The sequence below is a fragment of the Emydura macquarii genome, unplaced genomic scaffold, assembly GCF_026122565.2.
Source record: "Emydura macquarii macquarii isolate MOO-44397 ecotype Brisbane River unplaced genomic scaffold, CSIRO-AGI_Emac_v2 contig_3603, whole genome shotgun sequence".
Lineage (NCBI taxonomy): Eukaryota > Metazoa > Chordata > Testudines > Chelidae > Emydura > Emydura macquarii.
In genome coordinates this window covers 634,818-658,969 of record NW_027133740.1, presented here as the reverse complement: position 1 = coordinate 658,969, position 24,152 = coordinate 634,818, and the positions used below count along the sequence as shown (strand labels likewise).

General features: G+C 56.9%; 1 protein-coding gene across 1 annotated transcript; it reads right to left on the bottom strand.

Moving 5' to 3' along the window:
• Positions 1–253: 253 nt before the first annotated feature.
• FAM131A (family with sequence similarity 131 member A) lies at positions 254–23,409 on the bottom strand. Its single transcript, XM_067536569.1, has 5 exons — positions 23,278–23,409; positions 11,581–11,674; positions 11,095–11,277; positions 6,861–6,989; positions 254–2,812 (listed from the first exon to the last, which is right to left on the bottom strand). Exons 2-5 carry the CDS (start codon positions 11,648–11,650, stop codon positions 2,298–2,300), a joined length of 897 nt encoding a protein of 298 aa, XP_067392670.1. The 5' UTR covers positions 11,651–11,674; positions 23,278–23,409; the 3' UTR covers positions 254–2,297.
• Positions 23,410–24,152: the final 743 nt, after the last annotated feature.

Sequence of the window (24,152 nt, the reverse complement as noted above, 5' to 3'; positions counted from 1 at the left end):
GCGCCAGGCGGACACAGTCAGGGCACATCCATTGCTTTAATGACTCACAGCGTTAAACCACATCAGCCACTAGCCCCGGCCAGGGTGCAACAGGCCATTGTTAGGGGGCAGGGGGGAGGCACTGTGTGTGTGTGTGTGTGTGTGTGTGGGCGTGTGGGAGGGGGGGATGGACAGGCCAGTGTGTGTGGAGAGGGAGGGAACGGGCTACTGTGTGTGGGTGTGCAGGGAACGCCAGGCCATTTTTGGGGAGGGGGGGAGGGGGGGGAACAGGCCATTGTGTGGAAACAGGCCACGGAGTGGGGGTGGGCAAAGGACAGGGCTTGGCCCACCCAGCACTAGCCCAACCCCCCGAAACACCAGGGGCTGGTGGTGCCTGGTGGCTTGTTGGAGCTACACTCTGACGTGGGGCAGCTAATGCTATGGGGCCGCCACTCCCGCTGCAGAGATCCCCTCCAGGCCCAGCCCCTCAGTGCAGCTGGATTTCCACTGGGTCTGCATTCCCAAACCCTACAGCGAAAACCTGGCTTCCCTAGGAAAGCAAGGGCAGACCCCCAGCCGGATCTGCAGGAGAGGAGGGGCCGGAGCACCCGCCTCAGCTTGTGGGAGGGACATAGCGCACCCGCCACAGCAGGGAGCTGGGTTTTGTTTCCCCCTAGTGGAGGCGCCTGGCGTTGTGTACACGTGTGCGCCCATTTCCGCACCTGCGCGCCGGAGCTGCGCAGAGCTGAGCCAAAGGGCAGGCGCTGGGTTTGTGGTGGGCGTTCGGGGTTAGGTTTGATCCCAAATTGGGAGTGAGGCTTTGCATGAAATCCCATGAGATTTCAACCGCATCTCAGAGCTCGAACCTGAAAAACAGCCCCCTTTGGATCCAGCCCCCAGCTCAGATCACAGGGGCAGGTCCAGATCTCACCTCAGCCCGACCTTCACGGGGCTTGGAGCAGGAGATCAGCTCTCCAGGGCAGGAAAGGTGTTCCCGGGGGGGTTGTAAAATGCTGTGCACACTCAATGGCATGCCGTGAATAGTGGGAGGGAGGGTGCACGTGCATGCACACGAGGGGGTCTGTGTGTGCACGTTTGTGTGCACACGTGTGGGAGTGCATGTGCATGCCCGTGTCTGTGTGTGCAGAAAGCATCCCTGGGACCATTTAGATTTACTCCAGCAAGGAAAACATGCCCACTCCCCACTGCCCAGCCCCACAGCACCCCAGCCCCGGAGGGCTCTACGGCGGGGATAAAGATGTGGAACCCTTAAGTTAGGGTGACCAGATGTCCTGATTTTATAGGGACAGTCCTGATATTCTGGGCTTTGTCTTACATGGGCGCCTATAACCCCCCACTCCCTGTCCTGATGTCTCACACTTGCTGTCTGGTCACACTACTGTAAGCCAATGTCCACCAGGTTAAATGAATGCTGACTTGCCCAGGTTGGGGGAGTACCAGTCCCTGCGCCGTGTCACCCTGGAGCATCCCCCAACGTTCCCGGCCAGGGCCACACAGAGACACACATACAAAACTATAGAAAAAGCTCTGCTCTGGCTCTGCCACCGACCCAGGCCCTGCCACCTTTCCCACCCCAGTCTCAGCAGAGACGGCAGCTCCTGTCCAGGAGACGAGGGGCCGTGTTCGTCCCTCCCCAACAAACCTGCTCTGTCCTTGGCCATCTCCTCAAGTCGGTGCCTGGTAGAAAACTCAGTACGATAAAAGCAAAGAGCGAGTTTGTGCCAAAGGGTTGGAAAAAAGGCCCACCGAGTCGGGTACAGAGCAGCACAGTCCGCATCGGCGCCGGCTCTGAGCCGGGGTTTGGGGGGAGGGTCGGGGGGCATGTGGTTTGATCTTTGCTAGGAACATAGACGTGTTGCTTTAACAACACTAGCCATGCCACCCGGACAGCGGAAGGCACCTCCCCGGGGGATCGGAGGCGGAGTGCAGAGCATGCTCAGAACCGCCCCGGGTGGCGTGGGGTCCAGTCGGCTCCGCGGCAGGTTTGTGGTTATCCCCAAAACACTCTCATGCAAAAAAACAGACGAGGGACGAGAGAGAGACGCAGCAAGCTGGCAAATCCATCTGGCGGCCGGGCCCGGAAGCCTTGGCTTCAATGGTCGCCATCGTCGCCTCCGGCAAGGGGTGCTGGATTTTCCTCCCACCGTCCGCCCCCTGCCTGGCACAGGCTCGTGCCGTCCCCAGACAGGACTCGCCCTCACGAAGAACGGATGGTTCTGGGAACGGGGCCCAGAGGGGGGAGTGTCACAGAGTGGGACAGAGATGGCAGGTGAAGCATGCCACAGACCAAGACCAGTTCACTGCTCTTCAGCCTCCGCCTCCTCCTCCTCATCGAGCGACACCACCCCTGAAGAGGCCACGTCAGAGACTTTCCTCCTGACCCCGGCCCCGCAGCTGTCCCCGTGCAGCTCGCACGCCGTGTGGCAGTCCTTGCAGGGCCCGCCGTCGTCCTCGGAGGGCGAGAGGCAAGACTCCGTGCAGGACATGGAGTACATGGAGTCCTGGCACCCCAGCTGGCCCAGGCTCCGGAAGGCACTTTCTCCAGTCTGAGAGGGCAGCTTGGGCAGGAGCAGCTCCTCCCCTCCGGCCATGGAGCCCAGCAGCTTGGCGGCCAGCTCGGCCGGCGAGCCCAGCTCTTTGAGCAGCAGGCTGTCCTCCAGGCTGCACAGACTGGAGCACAAGGTCTCCGGGGAGATGGTCTGGGAGGAGTCGCTCTCGGGTTCGCAGGAGCCCTGCCGGACGCTCAGCTGGCACAGGCGGCTGTGGAGGAAATCCTTCAGGAAGGAGCCGGGCGGCAGCTGGCCTGCGGCGTCTGCAACACACAACCGGGAGGAACTGGCTTTAGCGGCGTGGCTGGCTTCCCCCTGCCCGGCCCGGCCTCCCTCCCCTGCCAGAGTGCCGGGGGCCCTGGGGAGTGGCTTGGCAGCCGGCTAGGCCGTGCCAGAGCTCAGGCATGCGGCCGAGGGAAGAATCCTCGCTTCTGGACTGAAGTGGATGAAAGGCTCCTTCTGTCTGTTGGTCCCTTACCCCTGCCTTGGCTGCTTTCCCTGCCCTCTCTCCCCTTTCCCCCCAGGAAGGATCTTTCTGGCCCATGCAGACTCTTTGCCCTTAGTGATGCCCTCCCCTGCCCCAGGCTGGCTGCCTCGCTCAGCCTGCAGCCCCCGTTGCAGAGAGCTGAGAGGCAGTGCCAGCTGCCACCACCGTGTGGCGGGTGAGGGAGGGAGCCGGGCAGCTGCTGCCAGGACGTGATCAGCTCGTCACGCACCCGGGGCAATCAGCAGCCGCCCCGGCCGGCCGGACAGCTGGTGTGCTGACGGAGCGGCAGAAAAGGACATCCTGGGTGTCGGTGAGTGCCGGGTAGCAGATTTTGCATCCAGCCAGGCAGCGTGCCACGCTGGGTTAAGGGTGGGAAGGGAAGCCAGGAAGGGACAGCATTATGGCTGCACCCACGCCAGGGCTGCTCCCCCCCCCGAGCGAGGCCCGGCCTTTGGTGATCCCGCAATGGCTAGAATAACATGGCTCCCCCACGCACAGGACCAGCCCCCGGGCAGCAGCTTGTAGAAAGACGCGACTCAGGGAAAGGCGACAGAAACAAACGCATCTCAGCGACCCATGGGCTGGAGGGGTGGCTGGGCCCTAAGCCCTCTGGATTAGGCCATTCAGCCCCAGTGAACGCTGCGCCCCTGGGCACACTCTGACCCTCGCCAGAGCCCTGCTCACCTGCAAGGACTAAGGGTCGGGTTCTCAGCAGTGCCCTGCTAAAAGTCAGACCCCACAAGCTCCGAGTGGAGGGGCATTTCGCCGCACATGGAAAGAGGCCCTGCAGATTGACACCCCCCCACACACACACCCAGCGCAGCGCTGCGTGTGCCATGCAGCCTAGGCACAGCGGGGTGGACGGGGGGGGACATGAGGCTGTCATGGGCCAGGCTTGTCTCAGCTGGCAAGGAACGTCAGCGAAGGGGGGTTATTCTCAGCACTGGGGCTGACACGTGCCGCCGGGGGGCTGTGCGCCAGGTCACTCCCACCGCAGCACTCCCAGGCTGGGGCAGCGGGGAAGGAAGCGAAGCTGCAGTTTTGATTTCCACCCACGCACTCCGCGATCCAGACGAGTTCTGGGCCTGCAGCCCGGAACGGGCACAGAGCCCGCCAGGGAAGGGGGCCCATGTGCCAGGGGAGTCTCTGATCTGAACGGTCACCTCTGCCACCCCCTCCTCCGAGGGGGAAACGTCGCCCACCCTAGGAGGCCCGTGCAGCCCCCAGCCTGTGCCCTGCCTGCTGAGGTTGTGCTGGGAGCCACACGGGGGGAGTTCGGTGTAACTTGGGGACCAGGCGGACTGGCTGCCTGTATTAGCTAGCCACCCAGGCTGGCCTACCGGGGGCGCCGCAGCAGGACTGAACGGCATCTGCGAAGCTGTGGGGGGAGCCCAAGGCTCAAACACTGGAGCTCTGTGGGGCGGGACTGAGGGGCGCTGGCAGAGCTGTGTGGGGAGAGCCCAGGGGCTCTGTGGGGCAGGACTGAAGGGCGCTGGCAGAGCTGGGAAGAGAGGGCCTCTGGGCCCGCTCCCCAGCAATGCAGGTGGGGACCCTCTCGCCCACACTGCTCCTGAAAATCCAACCAGGGACTTTGCAAAAATTCCTCCTCAACGTGCGATTCTAAGACGTGAATTGTGCACCGAGTTGGGACATCAGGGATGCAGCAGGAATCAAGGAGTCGCCCCCTCCTCTGCCGAGGCCCCGAGCCCGAGCCCCCCCAGAAGGGGTCCCAGCCAGGAAGGCGGCACGGCAGCACTCCCGGGGCAGGGGACACGTTTCTGAGCGGGGCTGAGGGCTGGCGCTCCAGGATGGATGCCCACAGCGCCCCATGCCATGCCCACAAACCCAGGCAGGGCCAGGCTCCTACACGCCAGCACTTCCTCTTTCCTGCTGATTACAGGAGAACAATTAGCCCCTTCGTTAGATGGCGTATGGGCAGATTATTGCTGACTGCCTTTGATATGCAAATTGCCCACGATTAGTGGGCATCTAATTACTGGGAGAAAGCACCTTTGTTTGCACAGAAGGACGCGGATTACACGCCTGGAGAGGACACATGCAGCAGCCTCTCGTTTGTCTTTGTCTGCCAGGGCGGAAGGGCCTCGTCAGACCGCGCCACCCCCCGCCCAGCACAGCGTGCCAGGCCCGGAGCTGACAGGGCAGCCAGGCACCGGTAGGAGACAGGCGGCAGAGCGAGGGGTGCCCAAATGGGGCCGCCTTTGCCCATCCCCATTGCAGTTCTGCACGTGACTCTCGGGAGAGCTAGCGGCAGCGAGGGGATTGTAACGGGTGAGCCGGGCCTCGCGGACCGTTCCCTGGGCTATGCCAGCAGAGGGTTGCCCGGCTCATTTCCCCGTCTTCCTGCCCTGAGCACATTCCCCCCGTCCAAGTCACAGCAGGCTTCCCTAGGGGCCGGGGTCGGGGCCTAGTGAGCATCAGTGGTGCAGCAAGCCACGAAGAGCCTTATGTTCTTGAGCCGTGGGGCTCCCCGGCCTGAGAGGCTGGCCCCCCACAGAGCCTTGGCAAGGGGGCAGCCCTGGCGCGCCCTGCGCTGCCCCCTGAGACGTGTGCAGGTGCTGGCCCTGTAGGCTTACAAGATGCTGTTAAGGAATCTCAGTGGCAGGGCGCAAGGTGAGGTGCTGTGCCAGGGACATGCCGACAGCGGGGCAGACAGCAAAGAGGAACAAATGCCCACCCTGCAGCCTGGCCCGAGGTTTACAATGGCTCTGTCCCAGGAGCAGGGTCAGATGAATGACCTGGAAAAGGGGGGAGCGGTGAGCCAGCAAAATGGGCAGGTGAGACAAAAATGATCCTGTGGGGAAAGTCTCCGGGCCCTGGCAGAGCAAGGAGAGTGGGCAGTGCCCTGGTAGGGGACGTGTCACCCTGGCACTATTCACGCCGGGGCTCTCAGTGACTCTCACCACTCGGAGGGGGGGGGACCCGGGCATGGCTTGGCCAGTTCAAGGAGCCCCCTGCCCAACACACAGCAGTTGTCCATAAGGCAAGCAAGGCCTGCCCCACCCAGCCCCGCGGCTCGGCTCCATACCCCGTTGCCTGCAGGCTTTTCTCCCGGCTCCCGTGTGCCAAATGCCCACCCATCCCAGTTAGCCCCGCTTCCGCCCCTTTGATCAGCTTCCTCTTCCTAAACACCCCCCTCTGCAACGCCACGAGAAGGGGGATTATAACCCGGGGCCCACACCACGCGAGGTCCTCCACAGTTTGGAGCCATGTCCTCTGCTCTCCTGTACAGCACCGAGCACGCTGAACTAAAGGGCTGGCACCTGCTCCTGGGAAGGGCCTGGAGCCCTGACCACCCAGCGGTGCAGTGCGCCCGCCCTAGGAATGATGCATTACGCTCTGGCTATGGCAGACCCAGCAAACACGGGGGAGGCGCCGGACCCCAAAAGAACTGGGTTGTTCTGTGTGTATGAAGAGGGTGTTGGGGTCTGAGGGCAGGCCCAGGAGCTGAGAGTTGTGGGGAGCTCTCCCTGATTCTGCCACTGACTCTTGACCTTGGGCAAGTTGCGCCGTCTCCCTGCCTCAGTTTCCCCATCGCTATAGAGGGGATAGTTATACTTAGTTACCTACTAAGCAGGGGCTGGCGCCTCACCGTGTCTGGCACTAACCTACACAGAGCCACTCCTACCCCCTCACGTTGCCTGCCCACCCAGCTTTTCTTCTGGGGGGCATGGAGGTGGGCCCTCACATAGGTAGGGAGCCCCTGCCCCATTGCCTGACGTGGCTGGGGTCTCCTGCCCCCCAGGGCCTGGGGGTGAGGGCCCCTGGGTCCCCCTCGCTGTGGACAACGCCCCCTGCTTGCTCACCAGCTGGCTGGGTGCTGTTGGCGTTTGTCCCAAAGTCCTCGTCGTAGGATTCGTCGTTGGAGTCTTCCCCGTCCACGGACGACCAGGCCTTCAGTTTGGCTTCAGCGATGGCAAACTGCTCGGCCACACCTGCGGAGGGAGGAGGGAGGCCCGTGAGCTCTCAGGAAGGGGCGCCGGGGGGGGCCACCAGCAGGTGCAGAGTGACGCTGCGTGTCCCGGCACAGGCTGCGGGGCAAGAGGACCCCTCGGGGTGGGCCCTGCTGCATGGGGGGAACCACGGCTGAGTGCCACGTGCCATGGCCACCTTGCAACAGCACGGGCTGGCCGCCTGTCCACTGGCTCATCAGTCCCAGGGAGCCCCGTCACCAGCACAGCCCGGAGTGAGTGTGGGGAGGATCCCCCATCAGTGGCATGCCCTGCGCTGTCCCCTGAGACTCGTGCAGGTGCTGGTCCCATTGGTGTGGCGCTCAGTCCAGCTCTGTGCTAAGGGACGGCTCTGGCGTGCCCGGGGCCGAGTGCACACGTTCCCGGCTGCCGGGAGAAGCCTCGCACCCAGGCAGGCTAGGGAGCCCACCCATACTTGTCCCCTGATGGGACAGCTGGACAGGGACCCCAGTGGTCCGGGAGCAAGACACGAGCACCCCTCTGCTCTCATCTGGGGCCTGCCACATGGGGGCGGCTGGGCCCAGGAGGACCAATGGGCGCCGAACCGGCACGGCCCTGCACAGGGTGACTGTGCCGGCTGGCATCCCTGTGCCGGATCGGGCCCATGGGGATCCGTGGGGGCTGGGGTAGGGCTCAGCGCCTTGCAGGCCCAGGCCCGTCAGCGTCACTGGGGGCTCAGCGCCACGCAGGATCAGGCCCTCGCTTTTTAATTTTGCTTGTCAGCGAACAACAAACCCTGTTGTTAAGAGCAGCTTGTGCGGTTAATTCAGGGCTGCAGCTGCCTCCGTGCGTCACCTTCCCCCAGATGCCAGGGAGGGGGCAGCTCCCTGCCGGGAATCAGCCGTAACGCTGCCGCTCCTGCCAGGCGCCCAGTTCTGCCGCCGCCCAGGGGATGCAGCTGGAGGGCTGGCCTGGCTCAGTGGCCCCGCGGCAGAGCCCTGGCCATTGCCAGGAGAAAGACCTGGGCTCAGTGGTGTGGCTGGCAGGGGCGGGGGGAGGCTGTGGGAGCAGGTCTTGGATGCTGGGCCAGACCCGGCTCAGGGGCAGGGGAGCCACAGAAGCAGGCTCTGGGTGAAGCCGCACACAGCAGCCAGTCCCTGATACTTCAGAGACAGGCAAAAGCCAAGCAGCTATGAACGCACCCGTGCAACCCCCCTGCACAGACCCTACGGTGACTCCCTGCCCCCTCCGGCAGCCCCGTGCCCCTCCCCTCCGACAGGAGCCCCAGCCTGGAAGCTGCTGCTGCACCAGGGGTGCCCAGGGCAGGAGGGGCAGCGAGAGGGACTCAGGAAGCACGGGGTGAAATGACGACCAGTTTTCAGCCCCCCCACTCCCCTGTTCCTGTGTGAACCCAGGGGCCGGCCGGGCCCAGCTGTAGGAATGTGCCGCTGCCCCAGCGAGGGGCTTGGCTCAGCTCCCGCTGCTCTGGGCAAGATTTGGGGCTCGTTTTGGTTACTTATGGCACGTCCTTCAGCTCTTCTCTTTCTCCTCAGCTTAGGGTCCCCCTCACCCCCAGTCCAGCCCTGCCTGTTGTTCTTTGCAATGCAGCCGGCCCAGCAGCGAGGAGCCTGTTAAAATCCACCCTTCATCGGTCCCATGCGGGGTATTGGCCCTGGCTTCTCTGGCCGCCATCCCTGGGGTGCTGCTGGAACTGCTGCTTCCTCCCCACAGCCAGCAGCTGATTCCTCAGCCCCTGTTCCCCCTGCCCTGTGTCTCACTGCGCTCAGCACTGATGGAGCAGGGCGGGGCCGCCTGCCTATCTGGTCTGACCACTGGCCCAGGGGCTGCAGGGCTGAAGATCACAGAGAGACCCACAGGGGAGGTGCTGGGGGGCGATGAGGGAAGGAAGTGTGGTCAGCGGAGGGCGCTCTGGAGGAAGGGATGGGAGGAGGCTGGCTGGGCCCCGTCCAGCTCTGAGGCATGCACCCTGCAACGGCCCAGGCGGCGTGGGTGGGGACGGAGCAGGGGGTGATTTACAGCGGCACAGGCAAGGAATGGCCTCGCAGCTCTGAACACGGCTCTGATTAACGGGAGTTCAGCTCCAGCACCGTCTAATCTGTTTGTCGGCGCTGGCAGCAGAGCTCCTCCAGGCAGACGAACTCTGTGCCTGGACTTCTAAAAAGACCAGATCATTTGATGAGCCCCTGGGTAACATTTCTCTAAACAGAATAACTGGGCGGGTGAGCAAATGCCATGGCCCAGGCAGGGAAAGTGATGATGGAGGTTGGGAAGGAATGTGTCGTCCCTGGTGACTCCCTGGTTGAGAATCCGTGGACTGGTAGATTTCAGTCATGGCAGAGCTCCAGGATGGGGCCCTTTTAATAAATGCAAAGGATACACGCCCCCATGCACAGACCGGCACGCCCCCATACAGCATTGCACACCCATGTTCTACCAGCCAGGTGAATAACCACAGAGATGGGCTTCGTCTGCCTGCGAAGTTCCCGGCACTGACTTACCCGCTGCCAAGGGCAGGCTGTCAGACCGCGCTGGATGATGAGCTGATCAGGTCTGGCACCATGCATGTCCTTGTGTCCCCCCCTTCCTCCCCCGTCTCGTCCCCTCTTTCTCCCAGTGAGTTCTGCAGCCCTTGAGGCTGGCTGAATCCCTCGGTGACAGTCACATGCCAGGGCTCCACTCAGCCGGCCCGGGGCAGCGGTCAGGGCGACGCTGCGCAGTTGGGAGGCGTGGAGGTCAGCGTGTGTGAAAGCACAGCTGGGACGGGTGGGACGGGGACACGGCTGGGACGGGTGCCTGCTGCCTTGGGGCGGGGCAGGGTAAGGATTCCCTCTCTGGCTCGGCTCCCTCCTTCCCAACGCTCGGTGGCTCAGCTCCCAGCCTGGTGCTGCAGGGATCTCCAAGGACGGGGCCCGTCGGGAGCTGCCAGCTGAGAAGGGCCCACCTATTGGAGCGCAGAGCGATCAGCAGGCCCAGCGAGGCAGGCCCCCGTGGCACTAGGACACACAGGCCCTTCCTCAGCTCCCTCCCTGGGGCGGCCGGATCCCCACCAGGCCGTGGCGACACAGACCCCTGTGCAAACAGTGCTGTGCTGGGCAGAGAGTCCGTGAACAAAGCCCGCAGGGGCACTGGGGGTCAGCGCAGAGCCTCGGCTATCGTCCGGGCTGCCTGCAGATCCTGGCGGGGTGGGGGGACCCGCTCTCCCTGTTGCCCTGCTGTGGCCCGGGCTTCCGCGGCCATTCCTACAGCTCCCGCTGTTGCGTCAGGACGAGCCCCCACTGCGGGCAGAGGGGGGGACCCTACACGACAGCGCCGTCCTACAGTCCCCTGCTCCCTGGCCAACCGGGAGCCAGGTCTGAGCAGCAGGGATGAGCCACGGGGAATCGCCACCAGCTAGAGAACAGCCCCGAACACCCATGAGGGCGGATCCCGCGGGAAGGGCCGTGCCCCTGGCTAGCAGACAGCTGGGGAGTAAGCTGTGCTCAGCCGGGGCAATAGGGGGCGCTGTTCGGGGCTCAGCCCCACCACCTCCAGACTCTGCAGGGGGAGGGGACCACCCAGGGGGTGTTTCAGAACCAGGCCCCCCACCCCCACTCACCCAACATGGGGGGGTTGTTAACTCCCATCTCAGCCCCAACCTAGCGTGGGAGCTTAATCCTCGTTTTTCCTTCCCCCCATTTCTCTAACGCTGGGCCTCTCTGTGGGATGCACCTCAGGGGCTTTGTGGGGCAGGGCCCCATTTCTGTGACGTGCCTGGCAAGCATCCTCCTGCCATTCCTCTCACAGGGTGGAGAACCTCCACCCTCGTCCCCTCACAGGAGCCTCTTGAGGTCCAGGTGCCCCCATGCAGAGGGCACGGACCCCCGGCAGGCAGGACCTGTGGGGTCCCCCTGCCCCACTCACGGTCCAGGGGATTGGCCCACGCCCCGGTCCCCACACCCCGTGCTGCGCACACCACTCCCCACACCTCGCGCACCGCTCCCCACACCCCATGCACTGCTCCCCATGCACCGCTCCCCAAACCCCGTGCACCGCTCCCGATGCACCGCTCTCCATGCACCGCTCCCCGCACCCCACGCACCGCTCCCCTCGCCCTGCGCACCGCTCCCACCTGCTGCGAATCTGGCCTCCTGCTCCCCTTCGCTCAGGTCCGAGTAGGAGTTGAAGGCGCTCTCCAGAGCCACTGGGGAGTCCATGGGCTTGCACCAGCCTTTCCACTCGATGAGGTGCGCCACCCTGCCCTGCGCCATGGCTGTGGGCTTGGTGACATGGTCTTTCACCACCTGCGAGATACCTGAACACACCGGGCAGCATCAGGGGCTGCAGGGGGCAGGGCTCCAGAAGTGGGAGCTATGGAAACCCGGCACCCACCCACTGGGACTCCCCACGGGACCCCCCCATGTGTGATACCCAACTTTACATGAGACACTCCCTGGGGCACTCCCCCCATGAGACACCCTCTGTCCCCATAAGCTCATCCCACATGCAACACAAACCCCCTGAAACATCCCCATCTCCACTCCAAAGCCCACAACCACCCACTCCGCCCTCCTAGCACACCCCTTCCGAGATGCATGCCCCAGGGCCCTGGCATTACCGTGCAGGGAGGACCGGGCGAGGGCAGCAATCTCCTGGATTGTGAGTGCTCGCCGGGACTTGGGTAACATTTCGACAGTGTCTTCAACATTTACCTTCAACACAGAAGGGAAGAGTGAGTCAGACCCCGCCCCAGCACTCTGGGCACCTCTATTTGCTACACCTTGACAGAGAGATCCCATTTGCACCCTGCCTTTTTTCTCTCTCTCTCTCTCTCTCCTGCCCCACTGCTCTTTTATCAGTTAAAGGTCAAAGGCACTAGAGGGAAATGCAGGAGGGGGCTTGGAGGGAAAGACAGTCCCCCACTCTCTCAAAATGTTTGGTGCAGCCTGGTGCTGCCCATGTAGGCAAGAGATTATTGCCTACCCAATAGGTGCTCAAATATTTGCAGTGGTGATGGAGGCCAAATAGACTGGCAGTCAGACGTCAATGGCCCAAGACTCATTAACGTGCTGTGGGAATTAGATGCCGAAATGTCATTTTGCCTTTAAGAATCTACGCTGTATATTATAGGTGGAGCTGGTAGTGATACGTATAATTAAGTTTGCCTGACAGTTATCATTATAGGTCCCTGTATTCAGCTGATTATAACTTGCCAAACTGTTTGGGTTGAAATTTTCCATGCCAGGCGCCTACCTCAGGCCAAATGTCTTTATATATGTTAACAGTTCCGCTAAAATGATTCAGCTGTTTCCAAGAGCAAGGTTAGGAAAAAATATGTTGTTTTGCATTTTCTAAAAAAAATTCTTACGACTGTTTTCTATGGAAACTCTAGCACCCCCGTGCTTTGGAGCAGGGACTTAATATTCATCACACTGGCCTCCAAGATGTGCTTTTTCCTGTTCCCAGGCAAACCCACCTAAATTTGACCAAGTTTTATATCTCTGAAAAAATCTCAGTTCGCACATGCTCAGTAGAGACTCGTTAGCATTTGGCAACTAAATTATCTGAAGAGGCTAGCTGCACTGAGCATCCTCCATCCCCGCACAGCTCCTTCATATGACCAGACCATGCATACACCATCCCCACAGAGCAACGGAGCGTGCTCCAGCCAGGGGCTGCAAGACCCTGCAATTGCTTCTCCTGTCTGCTGGGGACCGCTGTGGTGCCAGGCCCCAGAATCAAGAGCAGGGAGGTTGTCTGTTCTGTGCTCTGTGTTCCCCCAGCTGGCAGAGAGGAGATGGAGAAGGAGGAAACAGGCACACTGGGATACAGCGGGATGAAAAACAGATGGGGATGAGGGAGGGGAGTTGCAGGAACTGGAGGGTTGGATAGGAGCAGACGGCAAAGGGAGAGGCTGGGGGCATGGATCAGAAAGTCTATAAGCACTGGAGAACACTCCCCTACCAACTCCGGAATGGAACCAGGAGTCCTGAGTCACTACATTCCTCTGCTGACAGAAAATAACTATAAAACCCACCGGCAAAAAGTGTCTCATCCCCGCTCCAGTAGTCAGAGGATAACAGCCTACTACTGCTATCAGTTACTCTGTGAGCATGTCATCACGGTCTGTACTGTGGATCTAAAGGTCTGAACCCTGCTGATGTGTGCAGCTGGTGTCGGTATGTTTCCACAGGATGGAATTTCTGGTTTTTCAGGTTTAGTGGTGGGATTTAATTGTTTTTTTTTTGGTTTTTTTTTAATGTTAAAAAACTTCATTTAAAAAGTTCAAAGAATAAGATTGAAAAGGCATGCACTCAGAAGCTAGGAAATGCCAGAATTAAGGTTACCCGTGCAACCTTAATTCTGCCCCCTCTTGTGCGTATGCATTATTCATAGACACATAGAGCAGAAGGCCAGAACAGACCACTGTAATCATCCAGCTGGCATCCTGTGTAACACAGGTCATAGGACTTCCCTGAATTAATTCCTGTTTGAATTAGTGTGTGTCTTTTACAAAAACATCTGGTTTTAAAATTGCCAGCAATTAAGTCCCCCATGTCCCTTGGTAAACTGTACCAGTGGTCAATTACTCTCACTATGAAAAATGTGTGCCTTATTTCCCGCCGCAATTCGCCTACCTTCAACTTCCAGCCATTGGATCTTGTTATAGATTCACACATTCCAAGGCCAGAAGAAACCTTTGTGATCACCTAGTCCGACTTCTTGTATAAGACAGGCCAGAGAACTGCCCCAAAATAATTCCTAGAGCAGATCTTTTAGCAAAACATCCACTAGTGATTTAACAATTGCCAGGGATGGAGAATCCACCACGACCCTTGGTAAATGGTTCCAGTGATTAAATTACTCTCACCGATAAAAAATGTACACCTTATTTCAAATCTGAATTTGTCTAGCTTCAACTTACAGCCATTGCTCATGTTGTACTTTTCTCTGCTAGATTGAAAAGCCCATTATTAAATCTTTGTTCCCCGTGTAGATCCCCCAAGTTAGTTTGATAAGCTCTATTTCCCATCAACCCATGTTGATTGGCATTCATTATATTATCCTTCTTTAGTTCTTTATTAACTGGGCCCTGCATTAGCCACTCCATTATTTTAACACAGTCTTTAATTAAATGATCACATATTATTTTTTCCACTGGATCCCTCCCTCACTCAGTGCACGGATGGACCGGTTCTGGGGATAAATCATGGCTGTGTAGTGAACGAGGCTGTCGTCTGTAGAACTGTTAGTTCGTTTGTTGCAGAAGTTGGAAGGTGGTTAGTGACTGAGAGAGGGAACTGCAGGAGGAGAAAGGAAGGCTCCTGGTTAAGGCAGCTGAATGTCATCTTGGAGAACTGGATTCTGCCCCTGCCTTTGCCATGGAGTTCCTTTGTAATTCTGGGCAAATCACTTAATCCAACCTTTTCACAAATCACTCACTGTGTGACCCTCTTTTTCTGCGTGCCTGACTTGAGACTCTGGGGTCTCATTTGCAGAAATGCAGAGTGCTCCGAACTGCAGCTGAAACTGCCTGGAGCTCAGCTTTGAATGTATAAAGTGTTATAAAAACGCCAAGTAATCTGAAAAACCGGGCCCTAGGCATCTCAATTTGGGCATCCAAAGCTGGTGGACACAGTTGGCTTTAAAATCCGTGCGTCTGCTCCCTGTCTGTAAGATGGGGATCACAGCGGCCCCACCACAGGGGTGTTGCTAAGATAAATTCATTAGCGTTTGTGAAGCACTCAGATATTACAATGAGAGCACCTTAGAGACATGCATGAGGAAATGAATAGGTTTGTATTTGGTGCAAGCTTTGGATGGCGTGCGGTAAATCAGGCCTGGGATCAAACAGTGAATGAGGGGATAAAAAGCAATATTTAATGAGGTGGGGTCCTGTGGAAAAAATGTATGTGATCGTGTAATTAAAGATTGTTTCATAACGCGTATACACAAGGGGGCTGAATTAAGTTTGCACAGGCTTTTGACAACCTCAACATCCTTTTAACATCATTTTTGTTGGCTGTGGTATACATAGTGTGTGCACTGCACCAATGTGTGTTAAGTTCTGTTGCAGCATCTTCATGAATGATTTGCAAGAATGGGCAAACAGCGTGTCGATTCCATTTGTAAATGACACTCACCGGGGAGGTGTTGCAAACCTCAAATGACTGTGAAATAGTTGGAGAGGGGTTGGGCAGCAAACAACAGCACCAGAGAGTCCCTTTCCAGGAAATCCAACTGAGGGGAAAGTGATCCTCAGTACCTAGGCAGCAGATGATGATGTCACACTCAGGAAGTTCTTCCTGGTGTCCATCCTGAACGTCAGCCCCTTTACTCCTGATGATGGAAACCTTTTTGCTCAAGTCAGCTAGACAAAGTACTGGAGAAGTACTGGCCACTGGGGAATAACCACCAGGCCTTGGCCACCTCTGCTGTTGACAATTCCACAATGGTGCGCATCTGTTTTTAGCCCCAGGGGCATGTAGATACGTGTATATATCATCCCACTACACGTGTGTGTGTTACACAGCCGTCTACTTCACATGCATGTATATATATATATATGCACTCACTCTATATATATACACAGACACACGCACACACATTCTCCCACTCTACCTATATATAGATACACACACACACATATTGTATACACATCCGCACACGCCTGCCTCCTCCTCCCCAGCAGGAAGGCGTGCTGGGGGCTGAAGAGCATTGATTGCATTACGCTGTTTAACCGAGGCGAGCTGGCCGCTCCCGTAACCTTGCAGGCTGTATTTCATTATTCTGGATAAATATTTTCTTGGGTTCCTGCTAAGCCCTGGAGTGGATTTGCCAGTGGCAGGATTACAAGGGCTGGCCTGGGCATGGAGCTACATCCTTGAAAACCCACAGAGCTTTAGGAAAGCGTGGCAGGCAGGCAGCAGCTCTCTGGAGCCGCAGGTACTGGGCAAAGTACATAACAAAGAGAGGGAGAAGCGAGTAGTTTGTGCCAGCTGGGAGATCTCAGGGGGGAGCAGCTGGGTATAATGCACAGCATGTTGTCATAATTTTATCAACACCATTAAGACAAGTAAATCTGCTGCGTGCGGGAGAGCAATCGCGAGTGACAGGAGGGAAAATAAAAGCGAGATAATGGATAATGGTTCCAAACGTTTTAGTCATTAAAGCGCCACAGAGACCCTGGCAATTACCCACACGCTGGGACCAGGGAAGTGCGCGCCCTGCACCCCTGCCGAAAGCGCCTGCCCTTCTGCAGGCGAGGAGAGGAGAAGCAACTCCAGCCGCCAAGCTAGTGAGCACCCCTGACACAGGATGGGACTGGGTCCTGGCCCTGCTCCCCTCCCTAAGTACAGGGGCAGCACATGGCCTGGAATCCCACTCACAGCTGCTGGGCGTCCTAACCCCGCGGGGCCTGTTCCTCCAGAGGCGAGGTGCTTTCCTGGCCAGGGACCTGCTCGGGTCTCAAATGTACAAGGGAGGCCTGAGCAGTTTAAGTGTGGTGGGAAATGGAGGCACCCCTCTCTGAACAGAGACACTGGGGAGACCACCACAGTTAAACCCCCTCCCTTGCACCCTGAACCCGCAGCCGCCATGCAGGGGTAACGTTGTAAAGCCGGGCTGGCCATTGCTGGACCTGGGGCCCAAGGCTTTGCTAAGGCGGCAGTACTGCACGACGCAGACCTTGTGGCTCGGCTCTGCAGACGGACAGGGGTCGGCCCCGAGGCACAGCCCAGCCCCCGAGCAGGCTCCTGGGAGCTGGGTGCTGCGTGCACGCTGACGTGTCTTTGGGGTGGCAGGTGGATTTGGGCTCACACTTGAGTGTGAGCGTGAGGATGCGTTTCCCACAGCCAGGGACAGTAGGAGCCAGTTCAGCTCCTGTCACCCAAGTCCTGCCAGGTCTGGCCCCTGGCCACAGTCCCACCCCTGCCTGGGAGAAGCACAAAGGAAGAGGTGCCTCTGCATGAAGTCTTACCTGGCTGCCCCCTGCCAGCAGGCCTAGCCCCAGCCCCAGCGGCTCATAGCCAGTGGCTTCCTAGGAAGCGATTCTGGACTGGGAGCTTGCAACAAGGTGTATTTCCATAGCAACCAGTCACCATGGACTGATTTCTCCCAGGATACAGGCCTGGCTTTGCCCTGACGTCAGCGCAGCACAGCACAGCAGGAAAAGATACCAGGGAGCTGGGGCTGCAGCAGGGCGTGGGGGAGCCAGGGCCCAGCCTGGCTCATGGCAAACCTCGCAGGGGAAAACTGACTTCACGCGGACCACAGCCACGCAGGGCTCCGGTGCAAGACGGATTCACCATGCTCCAGCCTAGGGGCTGAGATTTTAAACAGCAGCGACAAGGGAAGAGATGGGTCCTGGCCGGGCCGGCAGGGACTCAGAGACCAGGAGGCGAAGCTGTCAATGCAGGGACACCGCACAGGCTCCCTCGGCTTTCTCCTATGGAATCCATGCTGCGCCCGTTGGTGCAGGGCCCATGCCGAGCGCCCAGCCGTGACCGGCGTTGTTACAGGCCAGGTGGTTATTGCTGCTCTGGGATTCATGGAGAGAAGGCTAAGTTGCTCCTAGACCATCCAGACCCCATCCCACCGCACAGTCCTTGGGGCCAGGCTTGGGTCTCAGCCAGGGGACCGCCCGCGTGGGGGGGCACTGAGCCAAGAGCACCCACCACATCTAGCACCGGACGCAGGGCAACGAGCCGAACAACTAACCTGCCAGCCCCAGCAACAGGACTAGCCGCTGCCATGCCCTGTGCTGGGATCAGTGCAGCCACGAGGGGCTCAGGGGGGGCCGGGTCGGGGGCCCAATGCGCTGGGCAATCCATGCACGTGTGTTCAAGAGACAGCCCCTGTCCTAACGAGCTCCCACTCTTGTCCCGAAACACCAGCTTACAATTCCAGGCTGCATTTCCCAGTGCACAGTAGGGAAAAGGGGTGCAAGGGCTGGGGAGGCGGGGGGGAGGGGAACGAGTGCAGTGGGGCAGGCAGAAGATGGAGGCTTGCTTCAGACGCAGCCATGAGAGGGCAAACAAGGGATGGGCCGAGGGATAATTTCGTGCCAGTGTCTAGAAGCCGCTTTGGGCCCAGCAGCCCTTTGCAGCCACTGCGGACTCGCTCTGTTGATTATTATCCCAACCCAGCACGGTGCCAACCCCCGGCACATCTGGGGGGGTCACTGAACTCTCTCTGCATTAAGACATGGCCCCCAGCTAGCCCGGAGCTGGGTCCGCTCTGCCGCATCCTCAGGGGGCTCCGGGAGCCAGGGCTGCCCTAAGCGGCGCAGTCAGTAAAGCAGAGGGTGTGGCGGGGCCAGCCGTGCCCTGTGGAAGGGCCACAAGAGAAGCACGGGGTTTCTGGGGGGCAAAGATGGCGCCAGGAATGCCTGAGATCTCCAGGGCAACCGAGCTCCCAGGAGCATGCTCCAAATCCCCGGGGACCTGATCTCAGCATCGGGTCATAATCGCGTCCCCAGGAATCTCCGGGGCTCACCCCAGTGCCTCCCCTTTCCCTGGTGCAAAGGTCCATGAGCGCTCAGCACACAAACCCCCCCTGCCCAGGGCAGGGCTCTGGTTACCCAAGTGAGTGGGGGCGGCTGACCGAGCCGCAGGGACATTGCTGTCTGCTTAGATCCCTCTTTACTTTAGGGAAGTCGCTCCACCCGCCTGCAGTCAGGCAGTGAACAGGCAGCATGGGCACAGTCAGGAAAACGGGATCACAACCAGCTATGGAGGACTGTGCGGGGGGCAGGAGGTAAACGTCTTTAGACCGGAGGCCAGCCTGGGAAGTTTAGCCTCTAGAAAGCGCGTGGTGATTATATTTTCTATGTAACCTTTCATTCCCAGTAGCCCTTACTCACAGCCCCGGGGATGTTCAGCATTAAACGTCTCCTTGTTTCACTAGGACTGAATCTCAGTGCTGGGCTGTTCAGTAAGGAGCTGATCCTGAGCTGAATCCTACAAGCTGGTGCGTGCCCAGTGCACCAACTGGGGGACAGCAGAGCTGCTGTTTCTGGGGTGTGCAGTGGACAAGGGGCTGGCCACTACAGGGAACGCTGCAGAGGGGCTCAGGGAGTGGACAGCACCTCTTGTTAGCCTGCAAGGCAGAGGAAGGGCTGGCATTGCCCCAGGGAAGGGGCTTGGGTGGCTACCAGGCTGGAGGTGTCAGGGAGCTCAAACACAAACACAAGCAAGTCTCCCTCAGCCTGGAGGCCGGGGGGTGACAAGGTGACACACTCGGGCACCCCGAGAGCCGTCGTCACAGAGGTGCCCTTCGAAACGCTCTGCCTTGCTTTGAGAGGGGTTCATTTTCTCACACAGGCCATGAGGGACCAAGGCCGCCACTGGCAAACCTGGGCACCCACAACTGGGCTCCTAAATCCACAGTTAGGTCCCTGCCTCATAGGGGCCAGGTGTGAGCACCCACAAACCCCACTGAAGATCATGGGGGATGCAAGGGGGAAAGACGTCGACTTGGTTTACCCGCAGTCCCCGCTGGGTGTGCCAGGGCTGGTACCGCTCCTCCCAAGACAGCAGACGGAAGTCAGGGTTGCTTTCCCCAGGACTGAGCCAGGCAGTTGCTGGGCACAGATCTCGGTGCTGGACCCAAGTTTAGATCTCAGCAGGGAGTCTGGCAGGAGCAGGCCCTCCTGGGTAGCAGAGAATGCCACTTGGGCCCACCCACCGCAGTGCTGGGCTCTGGAAAGAGTCCTAGCCTACGCTGGCATTCACGTTATCTACCGTCTCTATCACCCCGAGCCTGGCCTGGACTCAGAGGACAAAGCCGCCAACAATCCAGACGGATGAGGAGGGGAAAAGGGATGTAACCAAAAGCAAAGGGGCTGGGCTGTGAAGTTCAGCATCCACCTCAGTAGCTCTATGTTTGTGTCTCTCTCTCCCCTTTCTACTCCCTGTCAGAAGAAGAGGGTCTGGAATGCTTAGATGTCCTAATGGATAAAGCACAAGATATCAGTGGGTGTCTGCTACAGACCATCAAATCACACTGGAAAGCAGGGTGAGCACCTCCTTACACACCTGTCTATAATGTGGAAGATAAAAAGCCGGGTGAGCACAGTGGACTTCGATGTGAGTGGCACGTGCTGGAGGTCTCATGCTACCAGAATGAAAACATCCTTGGAATTTCTAAACATTATAGTTGATAATATCTTAACTCAAAAAGTGTTGCAGCCAACACAGGGGAACTCTGTATTAGACTTTTGTCTGAACAGCTAAAGAGGAACTTGTCACAGACCTAAAAATGAGTGGTAGCTTAGGTACAAGGGATCATGACTTGATCACATTTATCATTTGTAAGTGGAATAAAATCCAGACCAGTAAAATATATACTTGGTGCTTTAATAGGGCCAATTTCACAAAGCTGAGAACAATTATGAGCCAAATCAGCTGGGAGGAAAAATGTAATCAGAAAAGTGTGAATGATAATTGGGAATCGTTTAAGAACACCTTGATGACAATGTTACAATTAAGAAAGAAGGCTATGCTGTTAAAAAAAGACCTAATTTAGAGGGAAGTGAAGGCAGCTATAAAACAAATGTGGAAGAAAACAATTGGAAGAAAGGGGGAAGCTGATAGTAATGAATATAAATAGAAGTTAGGAATTTTAGAAAATTGATAAGGGAAGCAAAGGGACACAAGGAGACATATAAGGCCAGCGGAATTATGGAAATAAGAAGTAAGTCATAAAAAATATATATATTAGGAACAAAAAGAATCCGGACAATGGTATTGGACCATTACTAGGTAGAAATGGTAGAATTATCAATAATAATGCAGAAAAGGCAGAAATGTTCAATAAATATTTCTGCTCTGTATTTGGGGAAAACACAGATGATATAGTCCCATCATATGGTGATGATAACACTCTTTCCATTCCTGTATCTGTGGAAGATGTTAAAAGGAAGCTACTAAAGTCAGACATTTTTAAATCAGCAGGTCCAGTTAGCTTGCATCCAAGAGTTTTAAAAGAGCTGGCTGAGGAGCTTTCTGGAGCATTAATGTTGATTTTCAACAAGTCTTGGAGCACTGGGAAGTTCCAGAAGACTGAAAGAAAGCTAACATTGTGCCGATATTTAAAAAGGGTGAATGGGACAGCCCAAGTAATTATCAGCCTGATATCGACCCTGGACAAGATAATAAAGCAGCTGTTATGGGACTCGACTAATAAAGAATTAAAGGGAGGGCAATATAATTAATGCAAATCAACATGGATTTATGGAAAATAGATCATAGAATCATAGAGTTGGAAGGGACCTCACGAGGTCATCTAGTCTAACCCCCTGCTCAAAGCAGGACTAACCTCAGCTAAACAAGATCCTGTCAAACTAACTTGATTTTTTTAACGAGATTACAAGTTTGGTTGATAAACGAAATAATAGTGTTGACCTAATAGACTTCTCTAAGGCATGACATTTTGATTAAAAAACTAGAACGATACACAATGAACATGTGACACATTAAATGGATTTAAAAATGACTAACTGATAGGTCTCAAAATGTAATTGTAAATGGGGAATCATCATCAAGTGGGTGCATTTCCAGTGAGCTCCCACAGGGATCAGTTCTCGGCCCTACACTATTTAACGCTTTTATCAATGACCTGGAAGAAAACATAAAACCATCACTGATAAAGTTGGCAGATGACACAAAAAATTGGGGGAGTGGTAAATGATGAAGGGGATTGGACTCCGATTTGGAGCAGTCTGGATCATTGGTTAAAGTGGATCCAAGCAAACCATAGGCTAAATGTTGATCTATAGATCTGGGAATAAAGAATGTAGGTAAGGATGGGGGACTTTGAAAAAGATGTGGGGGTTGTGATGGCTAATCAGCTGAACACAAGGTTCCAGTGTGACGCTGTGGCCAAAAGAGCTAATGTATGGATGCGTACACAGGATAATCTTGAGGAGCAGGGAGGTTCTTTTAACTCGAGCTATTTAGCTGAACAAAGAGACGGTTACGGGTGACTTAATTATGGTCTATAAGTATCTACGTGGGGACCAAACATTTAATAATGGGCTCTTCATTCTAGCAGAGAAAGGTACACCACAATCCAATGGCTGGAAGTTGAAGCGAGACCAGTTCAGGGTGCGTTTGGGAGCGGCAATGGTGCTACCAAAGGCAAAATGCTCTAGTGTAGACAAGATGAAAGGGGGCAGCCAGTTGTCCGGTTGGACCTGGTTACAGGAGCTGCATGCAGTAAGCTGCAGGGATGCAGTAGCCTTAGGCAAAAAGTTAAACCAGGCAGCTGTGAGATGGGGGCAGCCCTGAAATGAAAGGCCAGGGGAGATGACTGGAATTCAGTAACGTCCCCCAGTTTTATAGCAGCCAGCTCCTCTCTGCCCAAGGTTCTGGCCTTGCCTGTTATGCTAATAAAGATTTCTGAAGCATCACGCAGTCGAGAGTTGCCAGGGGATCTCAGAGCCACGCCAGGGCAGGCTGGGTTTGCAAAACTGCACGCTCCAGGCGTGACCTTGAGCAAGTGGCTTAGATCCACCTTTGCAAAACAAGCCACCGATTTTTGGATGCTGCAATGGAAAATGTGGGCCTCCCTCCTTCTGGGCCTCAGTTTCCTCTCCTCCAATATAGGCCTACCACTGTCACCCGTGTCCCAGGGCTTGAAAGGTGAGGCTCCTTCTTGGTTGCAAAGCACTCTGGGATCTTCAGCTGCAAGGCACTGGCAAAGGGTGAAGTGTTCTTATGAGGGGGTCTATATCCTGATGTTAGAGATGGCATCTGCCCTGGCCAAAGCCCAGGGACCGTTTTCATCCCACAAAGCTTATGTGTCATGTAAGTCGGGCTGGAGTGAGACTTAAGTGATAGATAGGCTTTGTGCTAGGTGTGAATGGGGGTTGAGGAGAAACCTTTTTGTTTTACTTGACCCACAAGGCATTGTTAAAAACCAGGAGCCGGTCCCTGAAAATCCTGAGATCAGCTTAAAAACCGTGAGATGTTCTCAAACACAATAAATGCGGGGCTTCTTTTATTCGCCTCCCAGTGTCTGAGCCTCTCCCAGCTTTTGTCCACAGCCAGGAGGGCTAAAAACTTAAAGCGAAGATTCTCACCTAATCCCCTGACTCCAGCAGCTAGGGCCTTACCGGAACCCCTAGATAATTGGCAGCTGGCTTTAAACTGAATTGAAAAGGCAGAGAAGCTACCCACATGGCCCTCCTCCCCATCTGCTCCTTCCCCAAAACTGCATCCAGTACCTGCACAGACCGTACGCCCACTCACAGCTCATATCACCTAAGGCGCACCCCCTTTCCCCACAGTTAGAGGGATGATAAGCGTGGCACCTCGAGAGAGTCCTGGCTGTCCACTGAGCTCTGCCGAACCAGCCTGCGGACTAGGGATGTCCTGGTGCTCCCCAAGGGCGAAAGGGCAGGCAGGGCCTTCACCTCGTTCCACTCCACGTTCAAAGTCGTGTCCACGGCCACTGCGGAGAGAGCACAGAGAAACGTCAGCCTCTGAGAGCCTAACCCCGCCAGGGGGGCCTGGACAGGTTTGTTCCCCTCTGCCCCCGCGGGACTCTAAACTGGACTGCTCTGTCCAGGAAGATGACTGCTGTGGGCAGGCCGGCTAGCTGTGTCCCCTCTGCGCTGCACCACAGATTCCTGCTCTGCCCTGGGGGAGGGAGGGACGTGTTTTCTAAGAGGACCCGATCGATCGCCCAGATTCTGCAGTGGCAGGGGTTGAGGCTTTCCTTTAAGGAATCTCAGCCTTTGAATGTAAATGTCACCCCATTGTTACCAACTTCCTTCTGGTCCCCGAGCGCCATCAGGAGGCGGCAGTCAGTGACAACGAGGGATTAATGTTATTCATCCCAGCAGGACCACAAAAGCGCAGAGGGGGAATGATTGTTTGTACCTGGGTTAATAGGAGCAATGAGAAGAGGACCGGAGAGGCCAGTTTCATATTTTATTCCAAGTATTAACAGGTGCTAAATGTGTCTCGCTCAGAGCCACCGCAGAGGCCCATCTGGGTCTACACTCAGAGACTAGACCAGCCTAGCGAGGCCAGCATAACCCGGTAGTGTAGACACAGCTTCCGGTGATGGAAGGGGGTTTTTCTGTTGGTCTAGGAACACCCCCTCCCCGAATGACATTAGCTAGGGCTGGCTGCTCAGGGCTGTGAAAAAATGTTATGCCCTGTGGGGATGTAATTAAGCTGA

Coding starts and splice junctions, on each gene's coding strand:
- FAM131A (XM_067536569.1), bottom strand. CDS start 11,650: ATGTTACCCAAGTCCCGGCGAGCACTCACAATCCAGGAGATTGCTGCC. Junction 11,278..11,580: donor CGCCCGGTCCTCCCTGCACG/GTAATGCCAGGG, acceptor CGGTGTGTTCAG/GTATCTCGCAGGTGGTGAAA. Junction 6,990..11,094: donor GGAGGCCAGATTCGCAGCAG/GTGGGAGCGGTG, acceptor CTCCCTCCGCAG/GTGTGGCCGAGCAGTTTGCC.